This window comes from Trypanosoma cruzi, genomic scaffold (assembly GCF_000209065.1).
Source record: "Trypanosoma cruzi strain CL Brener 1047053517087 genomic scaffold, whole genome shotgun sequence".
NCBI lineage: Eukaryota > Euglenozoa > Kinetoplastea > Trypanosomatida > Trypanosomatidae > Trypanosoma > Trypanosoma cruzi.
Window position 1 is genome coordinate 24,448 of NW_001849447.1, and position 14,879 is coordinate 39,326.

The following is a 14,879-nucleotide window of genomic DNA, read 5'->3' on the forward strand; positions in this document are numbered from 1 at the left end:
GGGATATGTTTCTGCCTCCTTTATCGTTTCTTCATGCCGCCATTTTCACGCATGTACAACACACAAAACCACGCAGTTCCACGCACACACACACAAACAATAAAAAAAGGGACATTTATTTGAATCATCCACAAATTTCTCTCACTTTTGCTCCAAAAATGTCTTGAAGATCAAAGAGGCAAAACAAACAAACACACACACACACAAAAAAAAAAAAAAAAAAAAAAAAACAATGCTAACAAACTCCACAATTAATGCATTCAACGCAGTAACAAAATATTGAGAGAGTCACACATCAAACAAGAAGATTAAAAGAAAAAAGGAAAAGAGAAGCAAAACCAAAAAATACGCATTCGGAATAAGTGAAATAGCAAACAAGTGGTGCGCCGTCTTAAAATATTCCCTCCACCCCATTTTTCATTCGCTGCCGTCCAGCACACACAAATACACACCCAGAAAGAGAGAGAGAGAGAATAAAAAAGAAAAAAAAACAAAGGTACATACATAAATAAATCACAAGCACGCAAATGGCTTCTCTGCATCAGTCAGCAATATTTTCTGCGCACCAATTCTCTAATCCTCGTTGCGGTGCAGTTTTTTTTTTTTCCTTTTTGTTCCCCCGCTCACATTTCATCGCCATACGAAACGGCTGCCTTGGTTTCCATTTCCCCACGCGATGACGGTGACGCCAAATGCACGCTCACACAAAATCAAACAACCACGAGGCCCCTCCTTCACTCCACAAGGCACAGACGTTTCGTAGCTCAACACAAGGACCATCTTGCCCGCAAATCCCCTTCTCCCGTTGGAGGGGGGAAACGGAATGAATGCGCCAGTGACGAGTGTTGCTGTTTTGTTGCTTTTTTTTTCATTATTATTATTATTATCACTTTCGCTTTTTTTGTTGTTCGTCCCCACCCCTCCACTGTCCGCCACCCTCTGCAGCCGGCGGTACGCCCCACGCCGCTCCCCCTTTCACTCCACTTCCCATTCCCCCGTCCAACGCGTGCATGCAAGAAAAGGGATGCGTACAAGACAAAAAAAAAAAAAAAAAAAACCACAGGCCGTGCAATTGAATGTACAAACACGTGCGCGTGCGCGCCAACAAGAACAACGACAACAAAAAAAGTCGTCCCGTAATTGCGAGAATGCGATCCGCGTGGCCAATCGACGTTGACGCACAAAAGAAAAAAAAAAGAAGTAACAACAGAACACACAAAATGCACAGACACGGTGGTTACGTGTAAGTAATTCAACGAAAAACGTCACGCAAAACCCCCTTTTCCTCCATCCTTCCATCGCACAAAAACACATGCAAAAACAAATCAACAAGAAAAGAATGCGTTCACCATACAAAAAAAAAGAAAAAATATCTGCCAGCACTCTCCCCCTCTCGGATGAAATCTGCGTGTACACAACAACATTGAATACATTATAAGCACAGAAATGCATACATATATATTTATATATACATGTACACATGTATACGACTCTGTTTACTAATTTGGAGTCATCCTCCTGATTTTCTCCCCCTCCTTCACCCACAGCGGTAAGAATTCACAAAAGGAAGTCGGAACACTTTCTTTTTCTCTCTCTCTTTTTTTTTTTTTTTTAAAATCGTTGCAGTTGTTGTTATTATCATTCGCCGTTGCCTTCAATTTTTTATTTTTATTTTTTCCATTTATTCATTCACGCTCTTTTGGGAGGCAAGAAAACCCCATCCACCCCCCCCCCCCCAAAAAAAAAAAAAGAAAATAAATTCAGCCACTGTCGCGCATTGGAGTAAAAAAACAAAAACAAAAAAAAAGACAAACAGATGAAGAGAAGGAAATATAAAAATATATACAATCAAAATCAAAAGCAGAGAAAAGAATAATCAATCCAAAGAAATAAGTAACATAATTGACATCTATGCTTCAATGCCAGATCTCCTTCCCAAAAGATTTCACTATTTTGTTCCGTCCATGCCATTTTTTTTTTCTTCTTCTTCTTTTTTGTTTGCAAAGTCTCTCCCACCAGGTACAAATGCAGATGCATGAATATATATATATATACTTATACTTATTTATAAGGTGTTACAGTGTTAATACAGAGATAAATATATAAAAATCAATAAATATATATAACTGTATGTGGACGCGTTGATGTGGAGCAAATTATCCCTTCATTTCTTCCTATTTTTTTTCCTCCTCTTCCCCTTCGCATTATTACTTCACTTCGTAACTTTCGCAACACATTCACACACTCGCACAGAGGGAGAGGGAGAGAGAGAGAGAGAGAGGAGAACAAACACACAAAAAAAGAAAGAAAGAAAGAAAGAAAAAAACGTTGCCGTTATTATTGCTGTCAACTAAAAAATATCCCCCTTCTCTTCCGTAAGGCATACAAACACACAGACAGGGAGAGAGAGAGAGAAAGAGAGAAAAGAATATACATGTAAATGCACATATGCGTTTGTACATATTTCTTTACGCGGGCGCAGATAAAAGTGTTTTGCGTGCACACGTGTGAGGGGGGAAAGAAGAAGAAGAAGAAAAAAAAAAAAAAAAGGTAAAATCAACAAAAATAACAACAACAAAAAAAAAGAAAAAAAGTGGGCTGGAAGAAAAAGCACGCAGACAAAATAAATCTCGCTCGCACCTCCCCCCCTCGCGTGTTCCAAAAGAAATTTGGCAAATTTATCCACAAAAGATATCTATATGTGGATGCATGTAGATACGGTGAGGGAAAGAGGGATTAAAAAAAAAAAAAAAAGAAGACTTTTCTCTCGTTTCCGCCTTTGTTGTTTTTTGCTTTTTTCGCTGACTCTCAGTCTCTTCGTGCTGACAGAATTCTCATGATTTCCCACCCTCACCCATTCCCTCTCTCTCTCCCTCTTTATTATTATTATTTCTCTCCTTCTTCTTTTGTTGTGAGGAGGGGTACCACATTATTTATTTATTTAATCATCATTTACTACTATTGTTATTGCCTATTATTGTGTGTGCCTCTCCTTCTCCTTCTCTTTCCCCGAACGTACAGTGAGGAGGAGAAGTAATAGTGAGGGGGGAGGGAAACAACGGCAACTCAACGGAACAACAACAACAAAAAAAAAAAAGGCACACACAATAATAATAATAATAATAATAATAATACAACATTGTATACATACGTACATGCATTTATCCACGAATAAGCAGTCACAACAATAAAACAAAACAACAACAAAAATCAAAACAAACAACAACATCATAAAAAAGGGAAACCGCTAAATAGACATACATGCACACTTACCATATAACAATTACACATACATACATACATATATATATGTGTGTGTAGACAGACGCTGAGAAACAGATGAGACATTTTAAAGAAACAACACACACACACACACACACACACACACACACACACACACACACACACACACACACACACACACACACACACACACACACACACACACACAGACACACACACACAGACAAAAACACAAAAAATAATAATAATAATAATAATAATAATAATAATAATAATAATAATAATAATAATAATAATAATAATAATAATAAAGGGACACGGAAAACAAGTGCGCACCCCAGTCATGGCCCATCCATATACATATATATATGTATATATATGCGTGTCGATCCCCTTCGCACGGGATAACAAAAATAATAAATAACAAAAAAAAAAAAGCCGATGAAAATAAACAAACAAAAAAAAAAAAGAAATAAAAATGCGTGTGCGCTCCACCCCTCCTTCTCTGTTTCTTCGTGTGTTTTCATTTCGGAATAAACCAATAAACATAAAATGTGGGAAAAAAAAGAACAGGTGATACAAGTACTAAAAACAGAGATCACTGGCTCTTTGTATTGTTTCCACAGCGAACACAAAGGCAACAAACGAGAACAGACAAGGCGGAAAAAAAAAAAAAAAAGAATATGCGCCTCCATGAGGCCTGGTCCCCTATTCCTACCGAGTGCAAAGACGACAATGGGAGATGATCGTTTGGTTCAATGCGCCCAACATGCCAACTCCAACAGAATCCCCCGAGCACTCATACACCAGCAAACCAACCCAAAAGGCCTTTTATAATGGCCGGGCTCCTCGTGAACTGACGATCTGGCAGTCTTTCAATTCTCGCTACCGCCGGACTTTCCTCCGCGCGGAGATTGACAGTCGGGGAGTGGGTGGGATGAAAAAAAAAAAAAAATACCGCGTTGGGTGGCAACTGAGATGCTATTTTTTTTTTTTTTTTTTTCGAAGGGGTAATCAATCTCGAGGCAGGGCGATGAAACAAAAGACGCTATCATCTACTGAGCCCCAATCTGGCCACGCACTTTCTTTTTTTTTTTTCTCCAAAGCCTCCAAAAAAACTGTTTCCCCCACTCCCCTCAAAAAAAGAAAAAAAAAGGCAACTTACAGTATACAAACAGGGTGCGGCCAAAAGCCCATCACCACCTCAACCCCGCCTCGAGACGCGACAACCGTTTCCCCGTTTCAATCATCCATGCGAGCTCCGCAGTCTCTTATATTCGCTCTCGATCACAAAAATTTACAGGTAATTCCTCACAATAATTGGGAGAAAGAGTAAAAGGGCATTCATCCGCTCAACTTTTTGTCGTTTTTTTTTTTCTCTTTTTTTGTTCACAGTTTGCTAAATTTGTTTATATACACTCTGGTTATGAGCTTTATTTACCCTTTTTCGTGCTGTAAAGATGCAATCCAAGGTAAAAAAAAAAAAAGGAAGTGTGGACGCTTTTTCTTTGTAAGGGGAGAAGTACCACTCTGTTTTTTGTTGTAGTTTTCTTTTTTATTGTTGTTGTCTCGCCTTTGTTTTTTATTTCCGTTTCCCTGTAGACATCGGCTTCCACCGCCAAAATTTGCAGAGGAAATCTCGTGAATTGAGATGTCAAGATGTCCATTATTCGACCCACAGGTGTGTTCGTTACTATTGCTGCCTGGAGTATGAGGACAACGCAATAAACATAAATCGTATCGCCACTCCTAAAATGCAGATGCAGCATTTATGCCAGGGTATGCATTGGAGGCGTTGACAGTATACGACATCGTCTGTTGCACAGGGGGATTGAGTGTTTGGTAGGGGTGTGCCCATTTATCAACTTGTGTTTGACTTATATGGCCGTTTCCATTAGTATAAATTGGGTTTGTTGCAGAAACGTTGTTTGCTTGAGGCATCTGGGGTTGATGCTGTGGGATCGGAGCGGAGTCCACCACATTATAAGGGTCACGTTGGCCATGTAATGTAAACAGCCGACGTTGTTGATGTTGATGATTTGGTGCCTGAGTCGGCGGCGGCGGCGGTGGGGGAGGTATCATGCCGGGATAACACGGTTGGACTCCAATCGTCACGTTAGGAACAGGCATCAGATGGTGTTGATGTTGCGGCAACTGCTGAGATGGTGTCAACATAGCCTCGGATGCGGAATCTACATACCCATAGCTGTAGCCCGACCCCGCTGCCGCCAAGGGTAACATAGTTCTTCCGGCAACTGCAACAGATGCCGCCGGTTGACGATATGAATTATTGGCAGCCAGGGGTCGTTCCACCGGCGTAACGTAGTTACTTTGTGCTGCAGAAGGGCCGCGTGCACCATTGCGGCCCCCAACTACTCCACGTGTTTTCCGATTTGACCCAGATACCATGTAATTCTGCTCACGATACGGTGCATTGTTGCACATTCCACCCTCTACCCACGTGAACATGCCCATGTTTTCCATCTTTTGGACGAGGTGTTGACCATAGACGGAACGACGTATATTTGCAAGATGCCGTCTCGTCTGCTCGGCAATGTGTTGTTGTTGTTGCTTATTCACTTCTTGAAGAAGACGTTGCACGACGTAATTTGCATATGGATCTTGCATCATAAGAACAAGGTAACTTCCATCTTCAGACCCTCCGAGAGGGCATGTGAGAATTTCCACAATTTGTTGCATCTCTTCCTCATTTGCCTTTACAATCGTCTTCTCAGCCACATTTGAAGCAAACTTGCTACACGATAGCGCATATACATGAGGAATTAAAAGGTCCACAAATCGCTTGCGAAGATCTTCGGGGGCGTTTAACATTGCATGCTGTACAACATAATTGCCATACTGATCCATGACATATTCATGAACATGTTCAAAAACTGCTTCCAATAGCGGACGGACATTTACTTCAGGAACAGAGGAGCATTTCTCAAAGACGCATTGCAGTACACGGCACCCATACGGATGACGTGACAAGGCCTTCAGACTAGGCAAAAAAGCCTCTGTCATGAATTGTGTTTTTTCTGGCATGACTTCTATAATTTTTTGTGCCACATGATTTGCATTTTGGTCAAAAACACAGTCGACCATACAATCCTTCAATTCGAGAAGAATATTTTCCCGCATTTCAGTTGATGCCTTCTCCAGAAACTTCTGTACTACTCGGCAACCGTACGTATGGAAAGAATATTCCTTTAATTTTCCAGAGACTTTTTCCAAAAGTTGCCTGAACATGTCACTGTCCATCGGAATCACATCCAACAACTTCTGTAACACATAGTTTCCAAAGACGTGAATCATCAAGTCACATGTACTGGGAAGAACCTCCATAAAGATAGCTTCCACATTCCGCTCATCCTCCAGGAGACGCTGAACAAAGCGACTACCATCTTGGTCTTTGCTCAAAGCAACGACATGGGACTTAACGTCATCGTAAGGGCATTCAGAATGTATCTCGTCAAGGTACTCTCGTATCGATGAAAACTCATTCCTTGAAGCTCTAATAGAGCCATGATCATTTCCGCCCACCTGCCGACGCGTGTTATTCTTTAAACCCCCGTTTTGAGAAATGCTATTCCCATACTGAGACGTACGACGCGATGCCGTAGCACTCCGTCTCAAGAACTGTGATGTGGAACCATCCTGCAGTTGCACAGCACCGTTGGAATTTGCTTCCTTGTTAATCTGGTTTTGTAGGCTGCTTCCGGCAGAAGTCTTGAAAGCCAGGCTGCTCTCCATGACTGTGCCCAAAGGTGCTTGATCCGCTTCCATAACCGAAAAGGATTGGGTTGGATCGTCAAACTGCCGCTGATTCTGTTTATTTGCCTGATCTTGTTGTTGCTTCTGCTTCATTGAGAGGGACTCTAGGAGACTCTTTGCGTAAGCTGTCCCCGTATCGTTAGAATCCTGAATGTTTTCCTCGCTCTCCTGGACAGTGTCATTTGTCGTTTCGCGGTTGTCTGTGACATTCTCAGCCTCTTGAGGTGACTTTTGAGTCTCCGTGACGCCACGACGACGCGGCATTCCCGTCTCTCCACCTCGCTTCACCCCACCGCACGAGCGAAGCGGCACAAGCATACGTGGATCGCGGGGGTATTTGGAGTAGTACAGAACATGGTACTCCTCCGTGTAACGGTACTCCTCCTCAGGTGGCACCTCCTCTTCCAGACTGCCACCAACGCACAGTGTTCCATCCGCGGAGTACATCGTGAGGACGGAAGGGGCTGTCTCAGCCCGTTTTACATCACGCGGATCAACAAGAAAAGCGTCTCTGCCGCCGCTGAAGATGTCGTGGCTGTTCGTAAACCAGTCCACCTCAAGAGAGTTCTTCGCTTCGCCACTTTTACGCCCGTCATTGATGACCGACGAGGCAATGTTGTCCCACTCCGACATGTTTCCCTTTCTTTGGTTGCGGTTCCGCCTCCCTCTTCCGTTCTTTCCCTTCGCTTTTCACCTCGACACACCCAATGAGCCCCTGTAAATATATATATGTATATATAAGAAAAAACTCTTTTTGTTGTTCTTTTTTTCGTTGTTAGGGCTGTGTGACTTCCGCTGCCTTTCCTTCTCGTCTCTTTTCTTCCTTTCCTGCCTCCTCTCGTTGGCTGCGGTTTGACGTCCTACACCCTTCTCCCGGAAAAAAAAAAAAAAAAAAGGAAAACAATGTTGATGATGCGGTCCTCCCGGCTGTTGCTATGAGCCTCTATCTTTTTTCGTTTGTATTCTTCTTCTTCGGCTCTTTTTCCCGTCCTTTTTCTTTTACCGCCTTTGCCCTTTCGTATTCCTTGTTTTTTCAACGACACCACACACACGCACACGTTTTGTTTTTTGCTTCTTCTTCTTCGCTTCCTTCCCTGTCCTTCAAACTATCTTCCCTTTTTTAATCGTCGTTGTTTTCAAAGGTCGAGTGTTTCTTTCTTTTCTTTTTGTTTTTTACGTTTCACCCTATTCGCTTTTAACCCTCGTTGCGCGTCGTATCGGCTATATCGGTCTGTGACAGTAAAAAGCCGCTCGCTTTATTACTGTGGCAGAAACAAGAAAGAGGAGCAAGAAAAAATATATATATATATATATATATATATATATATGCGGGAGCAAAGAAAAGAGTCAACACGGCACGTACACCCCAATCCCCCTCCCCAAGCAAACAGAACAAGGTGTAATGACACGACCGGAGAGTTCACAGCCTCCATCATCAAACAAATATGGAAGAATCTAAAAAAAAAAAAAACGACGCCACATAACGTGCAGCCCAGTCCCACACGTCCCCCCTCCCCTTCTTTCACCAGTCATGATTTTATTGCTCGGTCTATTTCTCGGTTACTTACGTAGGGGCTTGGTACATTCATGCCCCTTCTGACTTTTGGTTCTCTTGGATAATGAATAAATATGTCGCCGCGCTCTCCCCGAGTGGATGCATCACGGAAACATGTGTGTTCCATGTCTCTTCACGACAAACCACCTCTTCTCAGGCCGCTGAGGCTCTTTTTCACATCTCCACATGGTGTGGACGGGCGTGCACCACAATGGTGGCGGGTCTGTGGACCATTCAAATTCATTCAAAAAAGTACAACAATCCCACAAACACAACATATATATATTTATATTTAAATACTTTTATTTGCATGTATTACAAGGAAACAATATGGGAAGCACTCACGTGTGCGGCTGTCACAAGGTAGTGAATCTCAATACACATGCACACACACACACAAAAAAAAAAAAAAAAAAAGAGATCTAAAAAGAAAATGGTGCATAGATACACCTGCACATATACACAAAAAGAGAAAATAAAAGTAAATCGCCAATATATGAAGACGGCCAAAATGAAAAAAAGGAAAACACATGTATATTCCCAATCTGGGTTGATCTAAAACCTTACAATTATGCATCACATTGTGTCTGGACAATTCTCTAATTTGAAACTTCTACCAAGAATTAGCCATCATCCCTCGTAAAGAAAAAACAAAAAAGAGATGACATTCCAATACCTTTTAAAGGTGTCCCTCTAAGAGAAAAAGACAATGTGTCTCTCTTCTATTTTCTCCATTTTCTTGCATTCCACCAATTTGCACATAGTTATAGATAAAGATGTACAAGCATGTATCAACCACAACTCAACGCCACGTGGTCGCGGTTGAAGAGCGTTTCAGCCTGTTCCCTAAAGCGGAAGCAGGCATGTTGCAGCCATCCCGCTGCTTTCCTTTCATGGCGGATTCTGAATAACACGTACCGTACGCATCACAACTAGCACCCCATTTAGAGGATCCAACTAGGCGAGAGTAACGGTCTATTGTGGTAGCAGTTCGCTGAAGCCGTTGAACAGGACTTTCAGGAGAAAAAGAATTAGGCGCAGGTGGCCTTTTCCGGGTCACAGGTGACTCCGCAAGCACACGCCCATGCTTTCCCGAAGAAGGTACCCTTACGGGTGTGGACTGAAAGCGTTGATCATGAGAAGTTCTACGCCGGCATGTTGTCCACCACGTCGGATGAGCATTCACAACTTCTCCCCTCTGCCTTGGGGTCCGGCCAATGTAAACAGATGAACTGCGCTGAAGTTTGTCGCCACGCGCTGTTGTAATACTTCCATGAGAAAATAAACTACATGTTCTCTCACGTGCTGTACTCACTCTTGGAGTTCCCCGCAAAGAGTTCACACTATACAAACGAGTAAATACATCTTCTTTACCCTTTTTTTTCCTCACAATCTGCAGTGGTGGCACGTACGGGGTCGGAGAAACATGTTCATTGCCAGGCGAGTAATACGTACTTTGCGTTCGTGACGTCAAGGGCGCGCCGCCTTTTCCGGAGCCGGCAGTGTGTTTTTGATGATTCCCAGAGGAAGAAGACGAAGTGGGTGGCGTTTTCACTGATTTGGTGTTTTGACGTGAAAATTGCCGATGCTCATCTGTCATCAAGCGACGAAAAGCTCCATCCCTGAGAGGACGTACAACGGCAGGGGGTGCCATTTGTCGTTCCAATTCTTCCAGTCGCTTTAATTGATTTGGATGCACAATAAATGTCTTGAAATGGTCATCCCATGCTGAGCAAGCTGAGGTTGGATACATGGGTACCGGTGAGAAATTTGACCAGCCACTCTCTTGTGCTGCTTTATTAACCGTCATCGCTGGAGTTCCCCCAGAAACTGGCGGAGAATATTCTACCACATCCGGACTCGGGCTCTTCTTGGATTTTACGTGAGGCTGGCCCATCATTTTCCCCGCCAAATCCATTGGTTCTGAAAGAGCGGCAGTATTTACATTGATTTCACGGAGGACTCGTGCAGGCGCTGGCTGAGGATAAGAGTGCGGTGAAGGCACACCAGGAAGTGAAGAAATTTCTTTAACATCTTTATCGTCCCCAGCGCTGTAGAAATTTGTCATGCCGGTGCAACGCAAAGAAGGCGGAGGAGGAAAATGAACAGTCACCTCCTCCTTTTCACGGGGGGAATGTGAGGAATGTGTTGAGGGCAAAGAGGACGACGGGCCCAACGCTTTGTCGCCATTCGACCGGCGTGTCACTGAATGAGAAGTAGCCGTCAACTCCATCGTTTCTGCCCTTGTCGAGGGATTCGCAAGACCCGCTGACGACACTGGAGTCGAGTTGCGAGAGCTTTCATGAAGCAGAAATAATATTGCCTCATCCGCCGAATTACCCTCAAAGATCATACGAAGCGCCTCACACCGCTGATCAGCCGTCGCGCAGGACATTCGTTGGATCTCAGCGTCGGTCAGCGTGAGCTTGGCCCGCAGGAGCATCGCCTGGAGAGAAGCAGGGAGTCTCTGAACGACGAGTTCGCGCTCCTCCGAGGCGCTGCGCTCGTCACTCGCCAGACTCCCTTCCAAAAAAAACCCTTGCCGGGACAACTGGTGGATCATCTCCATCGAACTTGGCTGTGCCCTGCAAAAAACACAAAAGAAAATAACAAAAAAGAGCAAAGTTCATGTTCATTGCACTCACAAAAACTAAAAAATAAAAAGTAAAAAAACACATAAAAGCAAAGATTTGAGGTCCAAAAAAAAAAATACACACAAAAAAAAAGTCTGCTTTTTTTGTGCGTATTTAGTTTTTGTTTTTGTTTTTTAAGAAAATCAAAAAAAAAAAAAGCTGTAAAAGAGCCAACGATTGAAGCACCCACGAGTGACAGAAAAACGAGTGGCCTCCTAAACTACTTCTTGACCTTCGCGCCGACTGGAACTCGGGACGCCGCCTTCTTTTTGGCAGTGGTCTTCTTCGTGAGCGCGGACCTTGCGCCAACTTTCGCCGCAATCTTCTTTGTGAGGGCCGCCTTCTTCTCCTCCTTGCGTTTCTTCTTGGAGTTGCGGCGCTTCTTCTCCTTCTGCGACTTGGCGTGGGCCTTGAGTGCACGCTTCACAATACGCTGCTCCTCGATGAGGAACGCGCGCACAATGCGGTCACGCACCTGCTCGTGACTAAGCACGCCGCCGTACGGCCGAGAGGTGCTCTTCTCATGGCGCGAAGCAAGACGGGCCTCCGTGTGGCGCAGTGCCTTCGTGCCAGCGAGGCGCTTGTGGCCCAACACCCATGGCGTGTGCGGCCCCTGCGAGCGCTTGACGCGCTTCTGCATGACGAGGCGGTTGCCGGGAGTACGCACGAGCTTCATGCGGTTCCCACGCGTCGCGTAGTGCATGCGGCGACGGTACTGCACACGTGGGCAAGCCATCTCTTTTTCCTGGGCGTTTGAGTGTGTGTGTAACCTTCAGCTCCTTTTACATAGAAAAATTGATGGAAGATATATATATATATATATAAGATGGCCGTAAACGCATACTCGTGTGGTGTCCACCAAAAGCAAAGAAAAATCCAAAAGACACAAACTATTTTTTTTTATTATTTTTTTCTTACGGTTCCTCCACCCTTTCATTTTACATTCGTACTGATAAGCCAGAAACACATATCAATGGGGAAACGGAGGGTAGGCGTCTCTCACACCGACACACTATGCGGACTTTCCTCCTCCTTTTTCGCCGATGCGTATTTCTGGCGGCTCTGGTCCGTGCTCCACAAAGTTTGCCTCCATTTCACGACGTCGCTGCGTCTCCTGCACTTCCATGAGGTCACCAAATCGATCTGAAAACAACTCCCCGCCTCCCGTGACTAGGGAGCCAATGTACATTATTGACCAGTAGAAAAGGTGAATAAAGTCCATGTCCTCGAGTGATGAGCGTGGGTAGCGGGTACGGGACTCAAGCTCCCAGTCAACCCGATGCCAACCCTTTTTCCGCGCCGCCTCAATGAGAAGGTGATACCGCGCCGGCGCTGGCAGCGCCTCAAGAGGGTCTTCCTTCTGAAAAACCTCCATGGAAAGACGGTAAATTTCACTATAGCGCATACCCGTGACCATCTTTTGATAGTCATAGCGATCCTCAGGACTCAGTCGCAGAACAGCCTCCACCTCACGGTAATACAGCACCAACGCAACAGCCAGACCGAACAAAGCAACGATAAGAAGTGCAAAATGGGCAAATCGACGCCACCATTTAAATTGGCGCTCTGTCACATTGCGGAAAGGATACCAAATAAAACCGTACCACCGCGTCCTGGCATAGCGGTTAACAATGTCTTGCTGCTGCTCAGGTGTAAGTTGAAGTGTCAGACGTACATCACGGCTACGGCGCTTTCCGCTCAGCATCTGAACAGCCTGAAGAAAAAGACTTGTACTTCGGTCCTCCCTTGAGTCCATTTCCCGTGAACGTAAAACGGAAAGAGGATTTACCGGCATGGTGCGACCGGCACGGCGTCCAAATCCAAGAAACCCACGGCGGCCTTCCTCCACCTCACCGATGGGCATCCCAGACGTATTCTCAAACACCCCAACATCATACCTACGCCGCAGCGACGAAGAGGATCCTGACGAACCGGAGGTGTACGAATTATTTGCCGAGTGCTCCTTGGGCAATCGCAACCGGCCCGGTGGGGAACGTTGAAACCGACGGGCCAGAAATTCAGCAATAAACGGATAAGAAAAAGGAGAATTGGAGGTATGTTGGACAAAAAATGGGCCTGTGAATACACGCCGCCTTCTCATTTCCACCAATTGGGACAAAAAAAAAACAGCTCTTTATCCTTGTATGTATATATTTATTTATGTTTGCTTTTATTTGAACTCAATGTGCCATAAAGTCCTTTCTCCCCTGAAAAGAAAGAGAGAGAGAAACAGGAAAAAAAAAAAAAAAGAGAGATGCAACACCTTTACCACACATATGGATGAGAACAATAGAGAAAAAAAGAAAAAGAAGAAGCACAATAAAAAAGGCACATCGGAGTAAGAGGCAAAATTGATACAGAATAAATATGTGTCCCTTCATGTTTTACCGTTGTAGATCTTCACCTTTTTATTGTCACTTCCCTCCCGTGCCGTTCAAGAATCTCTTATTTTTTTTTTTATTTTTTTTTTTTTCCTTTTCTTTATCTCCGTTTTCATTTTCCTTTGCGCCCTCCATTCATTAAACATTTATTATTCCTTTCCTTTTTTTCGTTCTCAGTCGTGAAAAGATGCCCTTTCTTGAAATCCAGAATCGAATTTGCCCTGCGATTTTGGAGGTGAGGGACGGAGGGATTATGGGCGACGGAGCCAAAAAGAGGCGGCAGTCGGTAAACGCAGAGAAAACAATAAAATTCTTCACATCGCCCCCTCCCTCTTCCTCTTTTTTTTTTTTTTTTGTGTGTGTGTGCTTTTCCTCACGCTCCCATTCACATCATTACGCCCTTCTTGATTCACCCACCCCCGTCGTAGCCTCCTCGGAGACATTTCATCATTTGCCACTTCAGAGAGATCTCTTTCCATGCCGGCTGGTAGCGTGGATTTGCGCGGCATCTTTGACACAATTGTCCCGTATCAGTCACAGCAAAAAAAGTAATAGGAACAAGAATAAGACAAAGTAAAATATATAAAATAAAACGTACGGACCACTTGTCTCATACATCATCTACTGCTTGCCTTGTTTATTTTCTCTTTCGCGTGTTGGTTGATTTCTTCTTCAGCCACTAAGGACCGCTGCCACTGCTACTCCCTTAAGAAGTACCTTCAAGGCTTGGCATACACCGTACCTTGGGTCGTGCGATGCTCGTACTGCTCCCCAATGTAAATATCAGTAAAGAGCTCGCTTCGAGGTGTAGGGTTCTGCTTCTCCGCTGGCAGCAGCTGCTGGTCAACTTCTTTCTTAACATCCTTCTCGAGTTTCTTCATCTCTTCATCCGTCATGATTCCTTCTCCAAGCATAAAATCCTTCATCTTGTGAATGCAGTCACGAGTTTTGCGCACATCCTGGATGTCGCTCTTTTTGCGATATTGGCTGTCAGGGTCACTCATAGAATGACCGACGTAACGATATGAGTCAAACTCAAGCACAATGGGTCCTTTGCCAGAGAGACACCATTCTTTGGCCCATCGAGTTCCCTCCTGCACAGCAAGTACATCCATGCCATCCACCTGAAGGCCCGGAATGTAGTCGCCACGACGGTACATTTCAGGCTGGTACGCCGCACGTTCTTTGCTCGTGCCCATACCAAATTGGTTATTTTCACAGCAGAATATGACAGGAATGCGATGAATTGCAGCAATATTCATAGCTTCAAACACTTGCCCCTGATTGCGGCGC

The 14,879-nt window shown here is 44.3% G+C and overlaps 5 protein-coding genes across 5 annotated transcripts, besides 26 other annotated features; all 5 read right to left on the reverse strand.

The window, feature by feature from the left end:
* Positions 1-14,879: part of a sequence feature (heterozygous, non-Esmeraldo-like haplotype) that runs on past the window's edge.
* Positions 206-230: a microsatellite.
* Positions 1,038-1,057: a microsatellite.
* Positions 1,428-1,487: a microsatellite.
* Positions 1,580-1,613: a sequence feature (T-rich).
* Positions 1,657-1,677: a sequence feature (AT_rich).
* Positions 1,787-1,813: a microsatellite.
* Positions 2,095-2,126: a sequence feature (AT_rich).
* Positions 2,252-2,281: a microsatellite.
* Positions 2,296-2,326: a microsatellite.
* Positions 2,395-2,423: a microsatellite.
* Positions 2,518-2,593: a sequence feature (A-rich).
* Positions 3,107-3,134: a microsatellite.
* Positions 3,182-3,231: a microsatellite.
* Positions 3,256-3,311: a microsatellite.
* Positions 3,361-3,477: a microsatellite.
* Positions 3,481-3,554: a microsatellite.
* Positions 3,598-3,623: a microsatellite.
* Positions 3,653-3,722: a sequence feature (A-rich).
* Positions 4,226-4,246: a sequence feature (AT_rich).
* On the reverse strand, positions 4,993-7,650 carry Tc00.1047053511261.120 (pumilio/PUF RNA binding protein 2, putative; the record flags this gene model as incomplete). Its single annotated transcript, XM_809985.1, has 1 exon — positions 4,993-7,650. The coding sequence occupies one exon, from the start codon at positions 7,648-7,650 to the stop codon at positions 4,993-4,995; it is 2,658 nt and encodes an 885-aa protein (XP_815078.1).
* Positions 8,314-8,345: a microsatellite.
* Positions 8,849-8,880: a sequence feature (AT_rich).
* Positions 8,971-9,006: a sequence feature (A-rich).
* On the reverse strand, positions 9,375-11,141 carry Tc00.1047053511261.130 (hypothetical protein, conserved; the record flags this gene model as incomplete). The annotated part of the gene is made up of 1 exon (XM_809986.1): positions 9,375-11,141. The coding sequence occupies one exon, from the start codon at positions 11,139-11,141 to the stop codon at positions 9,375-9,377; it is 1,767 nt and encodes a 588-aa protein (XP_815079.1).
* Tc00.1047053511261.140 (60S ribosomal protein L34, putative) lies at positions 11,426-11,941 on the reverse strand (the record flags this gene model as incomplete). The annotated part of the gene is made up of 1 exon (XM_809987.1): positions 11,426-11,941. The coding sequence occupies one exon, from the start codon at positions 11,939-11,941 to the stop codon at positions 11,426-11,428; it is 516 nt and encodes a 171-aa protein (XP_815080.1).
* Positions 12,097-12,118: a sequence feature (AT_rich).
* Positions 12,218-13,306, reverse strand: Tc00.1047053511261.150 (hypothetical protein, conserved; the record flags this gene model as incomplete). Its single annotated transcript, XM_809988.1, has 1 exon — positions 12,218-13,306. One exon carries the CDS (start codon positions 13,304-13,306, stop codon positions 12,218-12,220), a length of 1,089 nt encoding a protein of 362 aa, XP_815081.1.
* Positions 13,417-13,460: a sequence feature (GA-rich).
* Positions 13,654-13,688: a microsatellite.
* Positions 14,306-14,879, reverse strand: Tc00.1047053511261.160 (pyruvate dehydrogenase E1 component alpha subunit, putative; the record flags this gene model as incomplete). Its single annotated transcript, XM_809989.1, has 1 exon — positions 14,306-14,879. A coding segment is annotated over one exon (574 nt), but the record flags the coding sequence as incomplete, so codon positions are not given.